At 31.6% G+C, this 20613-nt stretch overlaps 1 protein-coding gene and 1 long non-coding RNA gene across 5 annotated transcripts; one reads left to right on the top strand and one right to left on the bottom strand.

Annotated features, from left to right (window-relative positions):
• Window positions 1-4086: 4086 nt before the first annotated feature.
• LOC148609453 (uncharacterized) lies at window positions 4087-8132 on the bottom strand. Its single transcript, XR_015914444.1, has 3 exons — window positions 6882-8132; window positions 5884-6019; window positions 4087-5257 (listed from the first exon to the last, which is right to left on the bottom strand). It is a non-coding gene; the product is annotated as an uncharacterized LOC148609453 (long non-coding RNA).
• On the top strand, window positions 8089-14831 carry LOC148609452 (cytochrome P450 10-like). Of its 4 annotated transcripts, none has more exons than XM_088540570.1 (11): window positions 8089-8136; window positions 8771-8988; window positions 9195-9423; window positions 9936-10001; window positions 11102-11292; window positions 11664-11862; window positions 12289-12460; window positions 13039-13202; window positions 13618-13696; window positions 13955-14161; window positions 14347-14831. In XM_088540570.1, exons 2-11 carry the CDS (start codon window positions 8802-8804, stop codon window positions 14458-14460), a joined length of 1608 nt encoding a protein of 535 aa, XP_088396696.1. In that variant the 5' UTR covers window positions 8089-8136; window positions 8771-8801; the 3' UTR covers window positions 14461-14831. The 4 variants fall into 4 exon arrangements, with proteins under 4 accessions (XP_088396696.1, XP_088396699.1, XP_088396698.1 ...); XM_088540572.1 differs by lacking the exon at window positions 8089-8136 and adding an exon at window positions 8222-8309; XM_088540571.1 differs by lacking the exon at window positions 8089-8136 and adding an exon at window positions 8365-8488.
• The last annotated feature ends 5782 nt before the right edge of the window (window positions 14832-20613 follow it).

The following is a 20613-nucleotide window of genomic DNA, read 5'->3' as shown; positions in this document are numbered from 1 at the left end:
TCATTATCTAAGGTGGAACAATAAATGGACTTATTCTTTTTTGATACCTAAGATGTCTGAAACTTTTGATAAAAAAGAAATTCATGGTATGTCTACAGCCAAAGCAACTGAACTGGATAATATTTCTATAAAACAGTTGAAAATTACTTCTGATGTCATTGTTAATATTTTAACACATATTCTGAATTTATCAATTGAAAGTGGTATTTTTGAAAATGATTGGAAGATAGCTAGAGTAACTCCAATATTTAAATCTGGAAGATGATCACATGGTCAATAACTACAGAGCAGTATTGGTATAACCTATTGTCAGTAAAATTATAGAGAGACATGTATTCAATTCTTTTTATGATTATTTATCCATAAATAAGTTAATTGTCAGTCTGGTTTTAGACCAAAGCACTCTAGTGAAACTGTTTTAAGCAGTCTAATTGATCGTTGATTAAAACATATAGACCAAGGGAAGTCAACAGGTGTTTTATTTATAGACCTGAGTAAAGCCTTTGACACGGTTACTCACGCTTAAAATGTTTGGTGTTTATGCAAAATAGTTTAAAATGGTTAAAACTTTTTTTGTCATTTAGACAACAATGTGTTGGTTGGAATGGTGCTTTATCAAAACCAAGGGATATTACTATAGGTGTACCTCAAGGATCTATCTTGAGGCCTTTATTTTTTATTCTATTTGTGAACGATTATCCTGATTGTTTTGTTCGTTCTCATGCAACTATATATGCTGACGATACATCTCAAGATGTTGCTGATAAATGTATTGATGTTATTGAAACAAAACTCAAAGAATTTCTGTAAACTCAATTAGATGGGTGCAACGTAATAAACTTACAATGAACCTTAAAAAGACTCAATGTATGCTTATTGGTACTCAACATAAATTAGCAAAATGTCGCAAAATTTATATTAATATAGACAATATTGTATTAGAAATGTTAAGCATTCCAAACTTTTAGGTATTAATATTGATTGTTATTTATCTTGGTCTTATCATATTGATTGTTTGACCAGAAAGATATCTAAAACAAATTGGTGTTTTAAAACGCTTAAAAAGCTTTATGTCACCTGAAGCGCTTTTAAAGGTATACAACTCTGTCACTTTTCCTCATGTTAATTATTGTTGCACTGTATGGTCTAATTAAAAAAATGTGGCAAATATAGATTTGATTTTTAAACTACAGAAATAAGCTGCACGTATAATTTTGAATGTGCATAATATTATGACACAATCTAGTGTATTATTTAACAGATTGAGGTGGATGCAAATACCTAATTATTTTATATATAGAAAAGCTATTTTACTTTTCAAGTCACTTCATCAGTTAACACCTCAATATTTTTATGATTTTTTAAATATGTACATGAGGTAAGCTCTAGAAACACTAGACAGAGCGACAGAAAAAAGAAATTTATTATATATACCAAAAGCTCGAACAGAATATTTTTAAAGATCCTTTTTATGTCAGGTAGCTTGGAATAATTTGAAATCGAGCATAAGGAACTGTTCTACAATTGAAAGACATACTTAGATAATAACTTTAACATGTCGACCAATAACTAGACATTATGTAGTGAATTCCTTTCATACACATGCAATATTACCTATTCAAAATTGTTATTTTATTGAATGTGTATTCTATACTTTATGTTGTAAATTATGTATATAATGCAGGACCATTTTTTAAACTAGTCTTCGGACTAAATATGTAATTCTGTTGAAATAACGGACTTTATTTTTATTATTAAAATATTTAGTATTTTTAAGCAGAAAGACTGGGTTAGATTTGGATGAGATACCCCGATAATGATACTAATTTGGTAATTCGATTTGAATGCGATGATATTATCAGTTTAAATAGAGTTTGCATGCTATAAAATGGTTTAATAAGTTTAATTTGGTTTGACTTGTTTTGCTTAAAAAAATAAATTTGGTTTGCATGCAATAGTATGTTGTAATTCAAATTTGTTTTGCATGGAATTATTTTGCAATTAAAGGTTGTTTATACACTTACACTGAGATCAAACAAATTTTCATAGCTTGGAAAATCTTTACCGCATCTGTTTTAAGGTTTATATTGTAAGTTACATTGTAAGTTTGCGTATTCATCATCTCAATCAGGTACTGCTCTTGGGTAAACGGAATCACCACTTACTCTACTATCAGTTCAACTACCTAAGATTTATTGAACAAATTCAAATATATCATAGAATGTCCGGGTCCGGGTGTTAAAAGAATAGGCCTGCAGCAGCGCTAAGCTTGTCGTAAAAGGCGACTAAATAGTGCTCAGAACACTAGACGGGGGCTAGGGCGCTCTGCCCTTAGAGCAACTGGGATGTGTGCCCCAGGTCGTTGAATGGGGTACCCCTGGCGTGTTACATGCTGGGGTTGTCAGGCTATAATACGGAAAACCTGACCGCAAACCATAGTGGTGCAACGTGTTGGGAAAGATGCCACGTTCCTCGCACGTTGAAGAACCCTACTGCGGTATTCTCCCGGAGTAGGAACCATAGGGCTCCGCCACAGGAGGCTAAATAGCCCGACCCTACCCACCTCTCCTTTCCAGTGGCAATCAAAATTTGTCGACCCCATTATCCTTGTGTCCCATCCCTTTTTCATTTCATAATTTCATGTTCATTTTATCATCAATTTCATGTTCATCGTCTGAATATAGCTGAAATATTGCTGCTCGGACGTTAAACTCCAACAAACAACAAACAAACAAATTGTACATGGAATTTATAACAGAAGCAGAAGTATTTGAAACCTTTTGATTTTACCAGACATTGTTCACCTAGTATTGCCACAAGGTATTGTCTGTCGAGTATTGTCAATCGAATATTGAAGTTCTTTTAATCAAGAACTTGAAACATAATTTCGTTTATCTCTAATTCATAATTGATTGAATTAGTAACACCCAGGTAGATTTTGCATTGTACTTGCACTATTAATTAATTATTTCCTAGCATCAAGGATTATCGGGAATATGATTTCTGATGCAGTTTTAAATGAACAAATGTAGTGTGCATTTCATGAAATGTCAATGTACATCAATTTGTCGCTATATACCATGCTATAAAATTATAATGTAAATCACTGAAAGCAAATAACTACATTTCTATCAAGTATCTTTCTGTGTAAAAATCAGGCAATGAGTGTCACATTATTTTTTTTAATTTGGTCTTTTTAAGTCGCTCTTTTTAAATACACTACAGTTGTTTATTTAGTCATATTCAAAGCGGAAACGATCTAACATGTCCTTTCATCGTTCTTCATGTCCCCTTTTCAACAATATCCCAAGTAGGGATTGTGAATAACACTAGTACATGAGGAAAAGAAGTTGGTACATGGACAATCACTTAAAGATGTAGCCTTGATTCTGAATGTGGTCATGTCTACTATTACTTAGAAGACGCCATTTTGTGCTACTGATCCGAATTGTAAAAATTGCTCAAACCTGCTTTTTCAACAGTGACATAACCTTATAAAATGTGCGAAATTTTATGAAGTATAAAAATGTATTTTCACAATTTGCTGTTAAGTAATGATTTGATTCTTTGCATTCAATGGAAAAGTCAAATTACGAGCACTTGTGTATCACAAAACGTATTGTATGTTACATTGACTTATTCTTATTGCCATTACCTAGTAATTTACATTGACTTGACACTTGAATGAATTGACTTGAATTGTTTGTACATTGAATATAATAACATTTCTATATTTTGGCAATTAATCTGTGATCATTTACTGCCAATCACTTTCAGCCTTTAAATTTATACGACCCTCCGACATACCACAAATATTAATAAAGCATGCTTTGTTTTGGATAAGGATTTCCTATTGTTTCTACCTTCGGTGTTCGTTTTTGCATCTTCTTTCATTACGTTCAACTTCATATCAATATATCTAATGCATAACCATTCAACTGACTGTTTTTCTTGTTATTAAGAGACTTCGCATATAGTTTAGACGAAATCTTTTTTTTTTTTTTTTTGCGTTGTTCCTTTTTTTTTAGCAAAAGATTGATGTCAGACTTCACTTTGATATTACCTTTGCATAAAACCTCAAATGCGCCGTTTATGATCAATGATATTCTTAAACTGTTCTTCAAGTACACATCAAGTTCAATTAAACTTCACGAATGTGCAAGGTAAATATTAAGATTTATTATATATAATTCAGACGACTAGTTACTGCATGCAATGGCAATTTGACGAACTCTCGTACTCCAAACGCCTTGATGATTTAGTTCTATAATTCATTTCAAATACGACGTGGTGAACGAATTCAATACAATGTCCTTAGACCCAAAAACATACTGGTACACTAGCACTATTTACATGACAAGGCGGTTGACCGTAATATTTACAATGTTTACATATGTAATATGATTATATTTACTAGGTAGATAATCTCTTTCAGATAATACATCAATCATTTAGACGATAACTCCGAAGGTCACCAGCTCTGAATGTTAAATGTCTGCAAAATAAAGTGTCTTAAGGTTCAATATATAGTATTTCTGGACCAGGTACGTAAGTTCTGGAATATAGACGAGTTACACAACTGTCCAGTGTATTTGTGACCTCACTTTCAAATTAATTATACTGACAAGATCACAAGTAACCATAACTTTTCGGTCTATTGTTAATTGAAAAGGATGACATCCAACAATTTTGTTTTAGAACGTTACTAAGTGCGTGAACTCTGTGTAGGAGAGAGGACCGTAAGAAAAATGTTTCTCAATCATTATATGTTTGAAGATAAGTTTGCTTTCTCACTTTCTCACCACGAAAAAGAACAAAATGAACAAAAGAAAACAAGCAAACAAAAAACAAACAAACAAACAAAAAAGAAAACATATTTTTCTAAGATACTGAAAGGTTTACACCTACTATTCTACGGATATGTATAAATTTATATATATTTATATATATGGCTGATTGCAGGTGTTCGGGGCTTGTTTTTTCGATTCCTTCATTGTTGTTACAATAATTCTTTTTACATACAGTTTTGACAGTATAAAATATTGCAGATGAAAGAAGGATATACATGAAAAGATCGCGTATAATCAGTTCGAACAAAAGCAGATGCAATATTTGAGTTGAAAGCGAAATAAACATCTCAACATTTGGGTGCTGAATTAATCGTAATCTGCAGAATAGTAATGTCAATTATATGTATTATTAATCCTTCAGCGAGGAGCCTTTAAGTTTCTCATTTGATTGAATATCGGAGGTTGGACTGAAAATAAGAAAGAAATCAAAATGTTATTGAAAGATAATCGTGAAAGTATCTAATCTTTCATTTTTTTTAATTTTATAGTTTTTTTAAAACAAATGAAAAAAAACCAAACAAAAAAAAAAAAAAAAACAAAAAAAACAAAAAAACAAAAAACAAAAAAACAAAAAAAACGGGAAAAGCCTGCTACAGTTCTATATGAAATGATTCAAACAGTATCCTAAAGAACTTTTTTTCAGGAATTACAATGCTTCATTTAACTCTTCTGTGATATTTTAATTGGTATTAGTATTGTTTTTAATTTTGAAAACTAAAATTATGTACTTTCCTGATTAACCGACTGTTTAGTACTATCTATTGGTCTAAATGACCATTTGTACTTATTAGTTAACGCTAGAATACTAATAGCCTAATATTTACTATTTTAACGTCCGAGTATACATTAATAACATCTTTATTCACAGATGACTGTATAAGATAGCTGCATTTCATATGTTGGTTGACCTTTCATACAAGAGGTATATCATAGCTACAGGGTTACCTTTTTTTAACTTTATGTTTACCTATCAAGTTATATACACAAACATGACATACCCAAATATAGTAACAACATCTATTTTTGAATGTACCTTTTATTTTGAGACTATCCTTTGTTACATTGTGTATGTGGATTCCTTCGGTGTTTATACTATTGAAAACTGTTTTTTTTCTGTTAAAAGTTGTTCTTGTGTAAAAGTATAGTGTATCAGATGATATACTTGATTTCTGAAATATATCATTTATGTTTTATTAAAAATATTTTATTAATAAAAAGTATTGTCAAGTTCTTACATTTCAATTTCTGTCATAGAGATTGTGTTTGATTGTAGCCTTCAAATGTTTCTCATAAAACGTTTTATATACAACAAAGCAACTATTATGTAGAAGCCTTGTATCAGATTCATTTCTTAGAAATCTTAAAAGAAGATAACTCATGACTTAGCCATTACAAGTGAAGGTCATAACTTGTGTCATATTACATGGACTTTTCATATCTATACACATTTTTAGTCGAGAACTTCTTGATGATTGCCCAAAACTATTTAGATGATGCAGGTGCTTTGGGAATAGTTCACTTGTCAGATATCGCCAATCGTATTATTTATTTGCATCAGGTACTTTGCTTATTTGTGAATGGTTCACTTGTCAGATATCGCCAATCGTATTATTTATTTGTATAAGGTGCTTTATGCAATCAAAACAAAATAATCATAAGCAAAGCGGTAACAACTCCAATTTGTATATCTTATTTGGTGGTGTCTACATGAATTTGCTGTTCGCTTTTACGATTTGATTTGTATTGATTTTTCTGATCTTCATTGACTTTAGAATCCAATAAAATGTAGACATTGAAAATGGTAGCATGGATTCCAGGTGCAGAAAATAAACATCGAAGAAGACTGCCTTTTCTATCTACATACGCCATATTTTTACACAATTATAATGATCTATATTTTGTAGAAAACCATGCGTTTATCTCTCTTTTAAACGAATCAAATGAAGAACGTTGACTCATACGAATGTCAATGTCATGTACAGTCTAGATAATTAATATTTTAAAAAGTGAAACACCTGATGACAAACTTACACTGCGTATGTGGTCTGTAGCTATTGCTGAATAAAAAGTCAATTAAAATGTTTTTCTTCATGCATGAATCAAATTCTGTCCTAAATAAATAAAGAGTACTACATAAAATAAATTGTTACACATTGTGTACTCTTCCGGTGCACCTGATATCTCTCCCGTTTTTATTTGGTAAGAGTTCATGTTGCTAGTGCTTAAGTGTTTTTGTGTGATGTATTGTTTTCTTTATTTGTCATTAGTTTTAAATGAGATTGTATTTTCTGTACTTTGTTTCCTGTTTCCATGGATTTTGATGTTCCTTTGTATCTGATGTCCTATTATTCACGCTTCAATATTTGTTGAAGATATAAATAGCGTATGCTGTTTTCAAAATTCAGTGCGAAAATGTCATTGTGGAATACACCTAAAAGTTTAAAAAGTGCATTGTATATGGCTGAGTCCAAAATATCAATTTGTGTAATTGAAGTCGACACTTTTAGCACTGCTGTCCCAGATGTATATCCACTACTTGATATTAAAAGTAGAGCGTCATTCTGATGGTTTAATACTGGGTGCTTAAAGTGCAAAAATGACATATATTTGGCATTGAATATATTAAAGTGTTCGTATAGATTATTTAGATATTAAGAACTAAAAATACACACATATCATATTTTCTTACTGGCAATATTTGTTGATTTTCGATGTATAACGACTTTTTATTTATAAGTATCGGACATTTTTGTTAGTTATTTAAGTTGAAATCGAACTCATACCAAACGTTTGCTCATTTTTAATTGTACATGAATATTACAGTAAAAAACATCTGTATCCTGATCTTTAGTCTCATAAAATATATGAATAATTAATAATCAACATTGAAAATAATCTGCGGTACATCAACCACTTTTCATTGAAGTAAACAATATACATTTATTTTATGCAGAACACTTTTACAAGTTGTAAAATAAATTACAAATTCTGAACTTCTACAAAAATAGCAATAAAACAATCGAAAAACAATTTTCATTTTCTGTTAAAAATACTCATCGTTGTCGGAAAGCAGAATTTCCAGAGTTCCTACTCCTACTGAAATTAAAGATAAACCAACAAATGAATATTTCCAATTATTTGACTCCTCCCACCGAACTATCGTCTAATTCCTATTGCGTGGATAATAAAAAATGTTATACGTTCCATAGAAGTATTTTCACCATATGATAGGTATATATAAAGGTATTTATTGTGTATAACAATCAAAGTCTGTTAGCCTTATACCGTAAGTCGACTTTATCATTGATCACGTGTGTTCATTATTGTATACTTCTTGCTGCGTTTTAAAACTATTCATTAATAATAAGTGTTAATATCAACTACCGCAATAAGTGTTTTTAGAAAAATAATCTTTATCGTTTAAGTAAATATGGAAATAAATGGAGTTACCTAAATTAAGTAAAGTTACGTTAATGTTTTTCTATCTTTTTATGAAAGTTTCAATATCTTAATAGAACTTAATAGAAACATTTTTTATCGTATGTATTTTATCTTTTTTTTATTTACAATTTATTTGATATGTATCTCATAAAGTATTTTCTCTAATCACTTTAAAATTCAGGGATACAGTGTTACAGGTAAGACAGCATTAAGGTGAAAATCTTAAACTCTTATTTTTGTACCAAAAAAAAAATGATACAAAAATAAATTTAGATAAAAAATTTGCAGTCAGTGCTTAAATCGTATTTTATTTTCAATACTACATATAAAAACAGTGCAGTTAAGATGTATAGCAATATCCGGTTGAACTATCTTCTGCGGCTCTTGAGAGAGTATGTGGTAAATATCTCTAATTTTTACACTGTCAAAGTATTCATATAAAATTAGAAAAAAATGACATTTAGCCATTCATCATTCAGTTGCCACACCAACTAAAGATTAACTGAGGCTATGTCATCGTCAACGATTCGTCGATTGCTTTCATCAGAATTAAAAAGTCAAGTGAATCCATACAGAAATACAGCTGCTCTTGCAACCACTGTTTTTGCTGAGGAAACCAAAGCTAATTCATTCGATGACATCCCGAGTCCACCGTCTATTCCTATCCTGGGATCACTTGTCAATTATCTACCTTTTGGTAAGTTAAAAGTTTATATCAATTTGTATAAATTCCCCTAGATTTATTTCGATATTTGCAAAACGTATGCTATTTAAACTAGCCCGTGTCGTCCAGAATAGCTTGTGGATATACCTATTCGATAGCATAAGTGAAGAAAATTGACCCAAAAAAGTATTTTCTCATATAGGCATGTACTTATTGAAATAAATCTTATATTTATACAGGAGCATTTTACGGAAAATCTTCACCACAAGTTCGTAAATTGTGTAAAGAAAGGTATGGACCCATTTACAAGGAAAATATACTGAGCTTCGTCATAGTTAACGTGTTTGACCCAGATGATTTTGAAACTGTTTTACGAGCGGACGGAAAATATCCAATGCGAGATGCGTTTCTTACTCTTGGATATTATAACAAAAAACACAATAACGATGTACAGGGTGTTCTGACAAGGTTAGTGTTTACATAAGTAACTAAGGCGTGTCGCTGCTTTTTACACTTTTTTGTTTGGAAGTCATCACAACATCAATGACCTACAAATAAGCAAAAATATTAGTATGATATTTTGTTTTACTCCTTTGTATTTCAGTTTATATTTATCTCCTTAATTATCCGATTCATAAACCTTTACAAAAATTCAAGACCCCTTGTAATATAAGGATGGTTTTAATAACTAGTATTTCATTTTATCATTTTTAAAGGTTTTTGTACGGTTTTCTTTCAATCATATATTTCTGTTGTATGTTAAATACATTTACGACTTATATCTATTACTTCCTTATTATGAATGTTATTTTAAAAGTTATCTTTAAAAGTAAAGTATTGCTTAAAATCTATTTAAAAAGAAAAATAAAACCACATTTCTATCTTGTTTTATGTTTGTGTGTTTAATAATTCTCTTGATATCATGATTACTGAAAATATATTTTTATTGTGATTTTTTTTTAAAAATTCAACCGTATTAGATGCAACCAGTTTATTCCCGACTTGCGGACCAACATTTTGTCAACATTTATCTCCCTTTGGAGCAGGTGTCTATTCGGAGCACGTAAGGTTTTCCATCCGATATCGACGATACTTTAGAAAATCTCGAAAGTCAAAAGGGAATTTCTCGCTCTACTGACCTTTCAATAAATTTTCTTTACCCGGGATACAAATGGAAATTATGAAACACCCTGTAAATTTTAGAAACACCGTTGTGTTTGTCTGCTGGGGATTTCATTTTCATTCGAGTTACCTCTTTTTTCTGCACCCGAATCCGAACATCGATCGAAATTATACCTGCTCTTACGGGAGGTAACTCTGCAAAAACAGGATAAAATATGGCTGTATCCCGAGGTCCGCAAGTAGGGAATAAACCTAATATTTTATCTCATATGTATTTTTATGTTAAAAGGGAAACGAGGAAGGGGTGCGTTTATTGATTCTTGATCATTCGTGTCCCTTGTTCATGTATTTTGGGCGCAATTGATAAAAACAATTAACATCTTCACTGCTGGAAGGTTAGTTATTTTGACAGGGGACATTCTTTTAAGGTCAATTTGAGTCACTATTTCTAAAATATACAACCTTTACCTAGATTAACAAATGAACATTATATAAATAATACTAACATTAAATATAAACGAATCAAGAATGGAACAATTTAAAAAAAAAATGACAAAACATCAACGCCCGAAATTTATCATGTGACCTCCTGTTTATTTGTTATTACTGTGCCTTTGTTGGTTTTGATTTTTGCAATTCGGAAGGAAAATGCCATTTACAGATATAACACAAACGCCACTCATTGGCAAATTGATCATTACAGTGCAAGAAAGAAAATAACGACGCAACATTCTTGTATTAAACTTGCATTATTACCTCTTTAGAACTCAAAAGTGCCGGATTTAGGTTCATGTTTTGATCACTTTTGTTTTAGGTACTGATTTTTTATTCCTTAACTAAATTTGGGCCTCTATTGCTGCTGATGAAAACTTCTTCAAACATGCGTACAGCATACCGAAATTTGAAACATTTATATTATTAGTAATTTTGTACTTCAAGGTCTCTAAAACTAACTTCCCTTGAGGGAGTCGACTTACACAATGAAATCTACTTACATTTCATCATATGAAATTCACTATTGCAGCAGCCATGAAGAATGGCGTGAAATGCGTCGAACTTTCCAACAAGTTATGATGCAACCTAAGTCTGTTGCCTGCTATTTTGACGAGCATTCTGGAATTGCTGATGACCTTGTGACAAAAATTCATCACCTTCAGGACAGTGATGGCATTGTTGATGATCTCCGGCCTGATCTGAGTAAATTTGCAGCAGAAAGTATGAAACAATAAAACTGAATAAGAGTTCTCATTTGGGGAAAACGTTTAAGTACAGATACACGCAATGTTCAAAGTGTCAATAATAGTAAAGAAATAACTATGAGAAAAAAAAGATAAAAATGAATCCTTGATTCAGACATTTAAGAGAAGTTAAAAAAATAACTTTGACGAATATTTTAAATGAAATTGAAAAAATGTGAATCTATAACTATTGAAGCTAGAAGATTAGTCTGTCTTCACTCCCGCTTTGTTGTTGTTGTGGCTTACATTCTTTTTTGTTGATAAGACGTTTTTCATAGTTTGGTTAACTGCATATAATCAATCATATAACTTAGAAAGTTATTGTATTTAACTTTTTTTATATTGCAGGTGTTGGTGTGATATGCTTTAACAAGCGTTTTAATCTTCTTTTCGACGAGGATGAAAGTATTGAGTCCAAATCATTTTTTGATTCTGTTGCTACGATTATGACGACATCACATAATGAGTTTAAACAACCTCCTATTTATCGGTTGTTCGAAACAGAATCTTTCAAGCAGTTTGTTAAAGCCCAAAGCTTCATTAAAGAGTGAGTGTTTTCACTATAATAATAATAATAATAAAACTAAATCAAAAAACAAATGGCTAAAATGTAACTAGTGAACCATCGGTTCTTTATAATGGCACTACATTACTGATATTAGTAATAAGAGCATACTTATAGCAATGAATTATTTAGATATTTTTGTTATTCCCAATCACAATTACTAGTGAAATTATAAGGCATCACAACACAAATGAAAATGATATTAGGGAACCCTAGAATATTGGCAAAGCTTTTATACAATACAGAGTTTTAAGTGAGACGGAACTCGACAAAATAATATATAGCATGGGAAATGTGAACAAACACTGACAAGAAGGGTTCAGATAAAATTTTATATTATCATCGTAACTACTAGTATCAATGAGTTATTCTGATTGCGTCTATTATATGTAAAAAGTGTCGTTACAGAATTGCTATGAAATACTCTTCCGAAGCATTAGAAAGGATAGAAACATCAATAGCAGAAGGAAGAGAGACTGGAGGTATGGATATGATACCATACCTTCTAAGTAAATCATCTTTATCAGATGAGCAAGTCCTTCGTGTAATTAGTGAACTCGTCTTTGTAGGTGTTGATACGGTACGTCTAGAATATTATCCACACATGAATGCAAGCACAACTATTAAAATATTTATTTCATCAAGATTTGGAAAAATACCGTTTCAATTTTCTTGAAAATTTTTTTTTGTAAAACCAACACAATTATCCTATGACACTTCTGTTGTTACAATTTTAAATATGTAGTGTTCTTCTTTTTTTTTTTTTTTTTATTTTTTATTTAAAGATATACAGTCAGATAAAAATTGATATTGATATCATTAGAAGGACTTCGATCTATTTGTTTTAAATGTACAATTACCATTTAATTGTACTCAATGAGTAATGACGAGAACCCAGATTCTAGCAAAATTCAAAAGAACGCATTCTAGGGACAATGGCCACAGACAGGAAAAACAAACACACAGAACGTAAAATAACCCAAATGATACGTATGATGAAACAAAAAATCGCCTAAAGCAGACGATCACATTCTACTTCTAAAAATAAGATGAGTAAAAAGTTACAAAAAAAGAAAGAAAAAAAAAACCTCAGTGTAATGAACCACACGGTAATAAAGTAATAAATAATTATATAGTTTTTGTTTTTCACCTTTTCAGACAAGCCATCATATTGCTTACGTGTTGTATTTACTCTCACAAAACTCTGACGTCCAAGAAAAATTATACTATGAAATAAAAACAATATGCGGTAGTGGTGAAGTTACGTACCACGACATTCAGCATATGTCCTACCTAAAAGACGTAGACAAAGAGGTTCATAGGTAATTCATATATAAACCTTGATCTTATATTATATCTTAACTCAGGAATTATTTGTAAATTCGGTAAATTCGAATCACCGTTCTCTGTTCTCAATAGGAACAAGATAAATGTAATCATGCTTGAAGTTGCATATTGCCGTCAAAGACGTCAGTAAAATTTAACAGTTTCCTTATTACAAAGAACAGACTCTATTGCTGGTTTGTAATACTTTTCATCATCGTCGATACGTCTAGTTATTGAGTTTTATTGCGGTTTCTAAGAATATTAATAAATTTGGTAATCGTTAAAAATTTCATAGTTTGTTATAGAAAATCTCTCTAATCATTTATTGTTATTCTGCATGAAATTCATTTATAACCACAAACTCAGTACACAGGATACTTTTTATGCTGTTTTTACCGTTTATAAATTTAGGTTATACCCAGTTGCTATTGGAACTGTTCGAACACTCAGCCAAGACATTCAACTCCATGGTTATAGAATTCCAGCAGGTGTAAGTAAATTTTACAATTCATTGTGAATATAGCGATATTTGTTGTTTTTACCTAATGTCAATTATTGTTTAGATGAAAAAGAAAATAATTTTTCAAACGTATTTTTGCAAAGGAATACTGTCTGCAAAATTGTGACGGGAATATATTTTGGAAAAGAAATCTCGGCACTTACAGAAATCATGTTGTATGTTATTATAACAATAGAAGATTAAGTTTTCCTCTCTCATTTTTTCCCATCGAAACTGTTGTCGTTTCAGACTTCAATTGCTCTACATTGGTCCGTTGCGATGAAGGATGAAAGGTATTTCACTGATCCTGAATCATTTAAACCGGAAAGATGGTTACGAGAAGGTTCTGAAAGGAAACATATCCATCCATATGCCTCTACCCCTTTTGGTGTTGGTCCGAGATCTTGTTTGGGGCGACGATTTGCTGAACAAGAAACATTTCTTGCTGTTATTAAGGTAAATTCCAAATTATATGCCATTTTGTGTAAGCAGATATTAAAATACAATTGTTAAATAAGAGAACAAAAATTGCCAAAAATGAATTTCTTTAATATGATGTCTAAAATAAAACACGTCCAAGGAAGTGTGTTATATAAAAACGATTAAATGCTACACAAATAACGTTCAATGTGTTATTTCAGATTCTTCAAAAGTATAGTATAGAGTATGTTGGCGACAAATTAGAACTTGACTATGGTGTTTCTGTTGCACCGGCGACAAAAATGAGATTTCGTTTCACACTTCGGAAGGAATGATCTTTAAGTATTATCGAAATTTCATAGGTGCTAATTCAAACTCGCAGTGATACCTTATATCTACCGTGGAAGGACGCCTGTGTTGTTCACCCTGTAATTTCAATAAGACAAAACAAATTAAAGACAACTAGATGACGTAAGCAGCTTTACAAATATCACAATGACACCACAAAGTGTTCAGATGCTTCAACAACTGACTAATTCACAATTGTAATGTGATGGTCAAGCTTAGTGTTATACAATTCCATCATCACAAGAAATTTTTAAAAATGTTTGTGGTGGGTGAGTCTACATTTTGTTTATCTTTTTTTTATCGACGTTTGCTATTGTAAAACAATAGTATATACTGTAATAAATTTGTTTAAAATGTCTCTAATTTTGTTTCTGTTTTAATTGTAAAATGATTAAATTTGATTCGTATAGCATATCAAAGGATGTAACGACTCGTCCGTGCATTTAGTTTATATTTTAATTTTGTCTAGTAGAATGAGTAATCTTTCATAACATTTAGGAGTACCCATCCGTGTTGGTTTAGATGAACTCGAAGCGTTTTACCTTTAAAACTAAGAGCATCGACAAACGCAATTATTTCGTCATATGAAACGTACACACAATTTCTTTTCCCGAGATGCATGACCTATTTTACATTGCCGGGTTTATTCATGGGTGTCACCTTTCATAACTTTAGCGATATTTCTTGTTCATTATCAATATTATTGAACATGTATTTTTTCACAGTTTGAAATTATAATGTACCAATTGATTGACCAACAAAAACATGAAACAGTTCTAAAGGAGTAATTCATAATACATCATTTAGGTCCAAATGTCAACTAAAATGAACAATACAATACCAATCGAATTATCCACAAAAGGCGATAAAGTTATGGATATGGATAAATGTTATTCGATATTTTTTTTTCAACAGAGATGCATTCCTTATTATTACCAAATATATATAAAAACAACATTAAGATATGTTTGCATGAAACAAATCCAGAATTGTAAACATTGTTGTACTGTTTACATAGTTTGGGTCAGAAACATCGTAAACTGAAGACACGTTAACTTACTTACAGAACGTATCAGAAAAATGGCTAATATTTAGATAGTAATCGGTCGTTACCATTCTGGCAAAGTAAAAACAAAGATATCATAATCAAGAAATAACATACTGTAGACTCGAGGTAAGGACTAGACCCCCCCCCCCCCCCCACAAAAAAACTCCGACAAATCACCTTGAATGATACAACTAATATTGAACATACAATATACTAAAAAACTTAAGAAAAGATAAGAAATACAAGCTTCTCTAAGAGTAATCAAGAAAACCAAGATTCTAGCAGAAATCAAAAGAATGTAATCCAGTGACAAAGACCAGAAATCGAAAATAGACTAATACAACAAAGAAAATAAAGTGACTAAAATAATACAGAGTAACAAAAGTAAATGAGCAACTCGGACTCCAGGAAAAACTGGGAGTATGGACCAGGTGCACCGGTAGGGAAACGTTCTCTGTTTTTTTTTCTAGTGTGTTTACACTATTTACGGCTAAATATCATCCAGATATCTAAATGTATTATTAAATTCAGGCGATCATGTATTGAAGGATCTTTCAAGAATTTAGCCATTTAACTGTGATTCGTAACAGTAGAAGAACAAATAGGCTGCGACAGGAACACAATTAGTCCCCGTTAGAATACCAACAATCTGTCTAGTTTTTGACAAGATGTTCTTTTATTTATGCACATTTAAACAATTATTACATTTACTAAGTATCTGTATTTGTGTGTTCCATCTTTCTTGAAAAAGCAGCAATATATGATTAACCTAGGTTTAAGTTTCAACTGTTGATGACGAACTGTAACGAATAATGTTGAAAAATCGAAGTCCTTATCGTTTAAAGATAAGACACCTACCAAGATGTTTGAAACCTTCTCTTCTCGCTCCTGCTATATATAAAATAAATAATTTTAGTTAAACATTCTCGGTCACCTTCCAACAATCGGTGTCTTTAACAGATTTAGAATCTAGTATTTAGAAATGAAGTGTTCTTTCAATTTGCAAGACATTTAGCATGTTGCTTGTTGAAGATAATGTCCGTTTAAAAGGGGGAATGTTATCTAAAGTTTTCTAAAGCTCCGAACCAAACAAACATCACGTTATGTTCGTAATATACTCTAGACGATGCAGACAAATCTAATAGAAATTGCAAGAATCTTGGAAGGTCGACGAAAGTAAATGGTTGAATACTATGATATCCTAGTCTCAAACAGCGTTGTTTTGGTCTTTGTCCCTGGATTACATTCTTTTGATTACCGCTTGGTTCCCTTGATTACTCTTTGTACATTGCATTTGTCCAAGAAATTTGAAAGGCCTGCCTGCAGCAGTTAGTAAAGGTAGAAAAGGACGTCGGTGACTGTCTGTAACGGACGTGTAAACCGTTAATTTAGTCGTTTTATTGGAATACTGGTCTGACCGATGATCAACATAATCTACATGTACCTGTTCATATGTCAAAATATGTGGGATACTTTATTTCAAATAGCTTGTAGATTTCCAACAGCAAACTTTTCTCCTGTTTATTAACAAAATATTGTAACATGTACACAAAGGTTTTTGCTTTTATATACAAAGCTTCCTCTTTTAATGTAACGGACTTTGATAAAAATGATATTTCATCCCAACTATGCGTCTTCAATATCAGATGTAGCACCTGTTATGAGAGCTTATTGAAATCAACGGCATTTTGCCTAAATCAAATTTTGAAGGTTAGCATTTATATATTTTTAATTTTGGTGTCAGCCGTCTTGAATTTCTACAAAGTATATGACGTCTAAGGTTTAAAATATCAATACTCATGTTGAAATTAATTAATTATATTTGACGTCATTTAACTATTGATATCAGTCTAGCACAAACTTCGCATTTCATTGCTTATTGTTAATTTTTATCACCATTTCAACGGATTTTTTCAAGTTATTCTTTGTGCAGTGGTGTCCACTGATTTACCGATTAAGACACTATAGCATGTAAATTCTATTTAATCACCACCCGTATATTCACACCGCAAAATAGGAGGGACTTTGGCGCGCTATAAAACCTAGATTTGACCCACCATATCGTTTGAAATGCCTTTACCAAATCAGGACCATTGCGGTACCAATTACTCTGGTGGTGTAATATTTTTTTGTCAGTTTTTTATATCATAGATCGGATTAGTGTTTGGTATCTTTTTTTGTATTTGATTAATTTGGACAGAATTACTTCGCCGATATTTATCGATTAAAGATATTTGACAAGATACAAGTAAAACTTTCTGCTAATTATCTGCATCCTCAAAATAACAAAACATAACAATTGGTGACTATTTTTTTGAAACATCGCTTTTGTATGAATGCATGCTATGAATGTCTTACTATTAAAACACACTTTTTAATTTGAAATAGAAACTTTAATTTCATGAAAGGACAAGTATCATAATAATGCGTCGATATATTTATTCTCACTTTCTGTAATATCTGTTGTTTGCATTATTACGTCATAGAGCTTCGAAATGGATTTTATCCAATTTATTATTTATCTAAATGCATCGAAAATAGATATTAATTAATTACAGTAATAGCAGTGCGCCTCTTCAACATCAATTTTGCAATATCCTGTGTAATTTTAGACAAAATAGTCGCCCCTTTTGCTCTCAAACAACTAAAATTAAATCAAGTTAAAAGTTGGACTCGATTCATCTTCATCATCTCTATGACGTCAACTGCATTTCTAATACTGTATTGTCAAATCTAATTATGTTTTACATGATGAAAAGATACAGCTAGATATATTTTTTGTCCCGATCAAGGCATTCAAATACAATTGTATAACACAGTTCATAATGAATGATAATATATACAATTATATATTTAAAAGAAGCTTCAAATGTATTTTAAAACACGTTTCGTGCAAAAAAGTGAAATTCATTCTTCATGTCAAAACTTTGATATACTAATCTTATGACTGACAATTGATCAAACATTGTTCGCGAGACATTTAACAAGATGCAATGTATCAAATCCCTGAAACTAGGATTGTTATAACGATACAACAAATGTAATACGTCTTCTATAAAGCGGAAACTGAGATTAAAAAATCTAGCTAAACGATGTTCCTTGTATTTATGAATCAGATCAGCTTTAAAGCCAGCTTCATAAGAGTAAATGAATAGGTCAGCAACCTGTTCCATTGGGAATGCCGATCGTTTGTTAAAAAGATGAATTTAATAGTCTGCATTGATATCGTTCAAGCTAAACTTCAACCGTTGAATGGACAAGATATAATTGATTGTCAGTTCCCATGTCTTAGAGTTGTAGTTAGTTTCTTTTTCTAAAATGTGTCCAACATGTTGATTGCCAACATCGTTTTTCTAATAATTCAGAAGGGTAAGAACGACTGACTAATCGAACAGACCCTTCTTTTTACTAATTCAGCATGATTACCTGGATCTTCGTTATGTTAGCTTATGTACAGAATCAACAACCTGTAGGTAGGCATGTTACCTCATGCGGATGTATTATTCTGATCCCGAGCTTCACATGTTTATCTGTACAAGTAACTGCTTGTATAACTTCAAAACGCCCTTGATTAGATAGAAAGCATGATATGAAAGCACCACCATACGATGAACGGAAGAATATTTCCCGTTTATGGCCTGAGTAAATAAATGTTAATAGTACGATTGGACTGTTAGTCTGAAACAGATATTATGCCCAGTGCCTTTATCTGTCTTAGAAATTTTACACAAAATCACATTGTCCATTTGGCAGATGCGGTCACATATCATGATCAGAATTAATACAAGCAGAGCTTTGATATTTATAACTACGACTGGATTGTTTACGAATCAATCGATAGTTCAGAACATATTTTACTATAAATTTTATTCAAGTTTTTACTTAAATGGCATCTTATAAATTTATGACTATTTTCGAATATCCGAGTTCAGATAGGATACATATTACGATACGTCACTGCACTTACCGTATTTCTGCGATTGATGAGCAACACTAATCATTTTAACCTTTAATACTGTCAAATGATGGTGATCATTTGTTAAAGATTTCATTGTTTTATATTATAACTTTGTATCAAGCGCTTCATGAAGCTTTCCACAATATCAATTTCTGTCGCTTTATATTTTATATGAATGACAAATATCTGTTGTTTACAAATTTACTTACATAGTGCTATTTGTGGTTACCGGCATGAGAAGTTATTTTGAGATCTTATGATATTCATATACTTCCTGCTTTAAGATACTTAAAAACAATTAGCCACCAGCCTATAGAAAGATCTTTGTCAGGGAAAATGAAGGGAACCATGACTTATATGGTAATTAGCCTGCAGAAAGCTCCTTGACCAGGGAAATCAAAGCAATCAGAATTCGAACGGCAATAAAAAAAAAAAGATCATAATACAAAGATAAAGACTAGATAAGTAAAATGGACACATATAACATAGAACATAACATATCAAACAGAAAACAAAAGTAATTAGCCACATGGGATCCTAGTTCCGGGGAGTTAGTACATCGCACCTATCCCAAAGAACTTAAGTTAAAAGAGACTACAGACACTGTGAAGTCAGCCTAGTATCTTGACAGTAACTTAGAGATCGATGGTAACGAAAAACTATTGACCAAAATATACTACAAAGGCAACGATTTTTCATTCCGTATTGTCAATTTTCCTTCCGCCTGTGGCAACATCCCTTCAGCACCTGCGTTTAGGAGTTGTCATATCACAACTCACACGTCATGCCAGAGCATGTCGTAACTACGCAAATTTTTTGTACCGATTTCTTACAGTTAGGCTTGCGGAACAGGGTTTTGTTGCAACAAGATTGAAGTCTTCACTACAGATGGTCGTCATCATGATCTTCTAGACGTTACGTTGCATCCATCTGCACCAAGAGAACTGATTTGTTCAACGTGTCATATTTGTTCTTTCCTCTTTCGTCTATACCCCGGATTTTATTTTTTATGGGCATTACCCTCGAAGAAAAATTCCACACCACGCGGCGTTGTGTTGATAATAACGAAAAAATAAGGTGTCATTTTTAAAGTGTTTATAGAATGTTGGTTTCGTATTTCCGTTTATTTATCAT

The sequence above is a fragment of the Perna viridis genome, chromosome 8 (genome assembly GCF_037379345.1).
Source record: "Perna viridis isolate PV_CMFRI_1.1 ecotype Kerala chromosome 8, ASM3737934v1, whole genome shotgun sequence".
In the NCBI taxonomy this organism is placed as follows: domain Eukaryota; kingdom Metazoa; phylum Mollusca; class Bivalvia; order Mytilida; family Mytilidae; genus Perna; species Perna viridis.
Note: the sequence above shows the minus strand (reverse complement) of the source record. Positions and strands in the feature narration are given on the sequence as shown.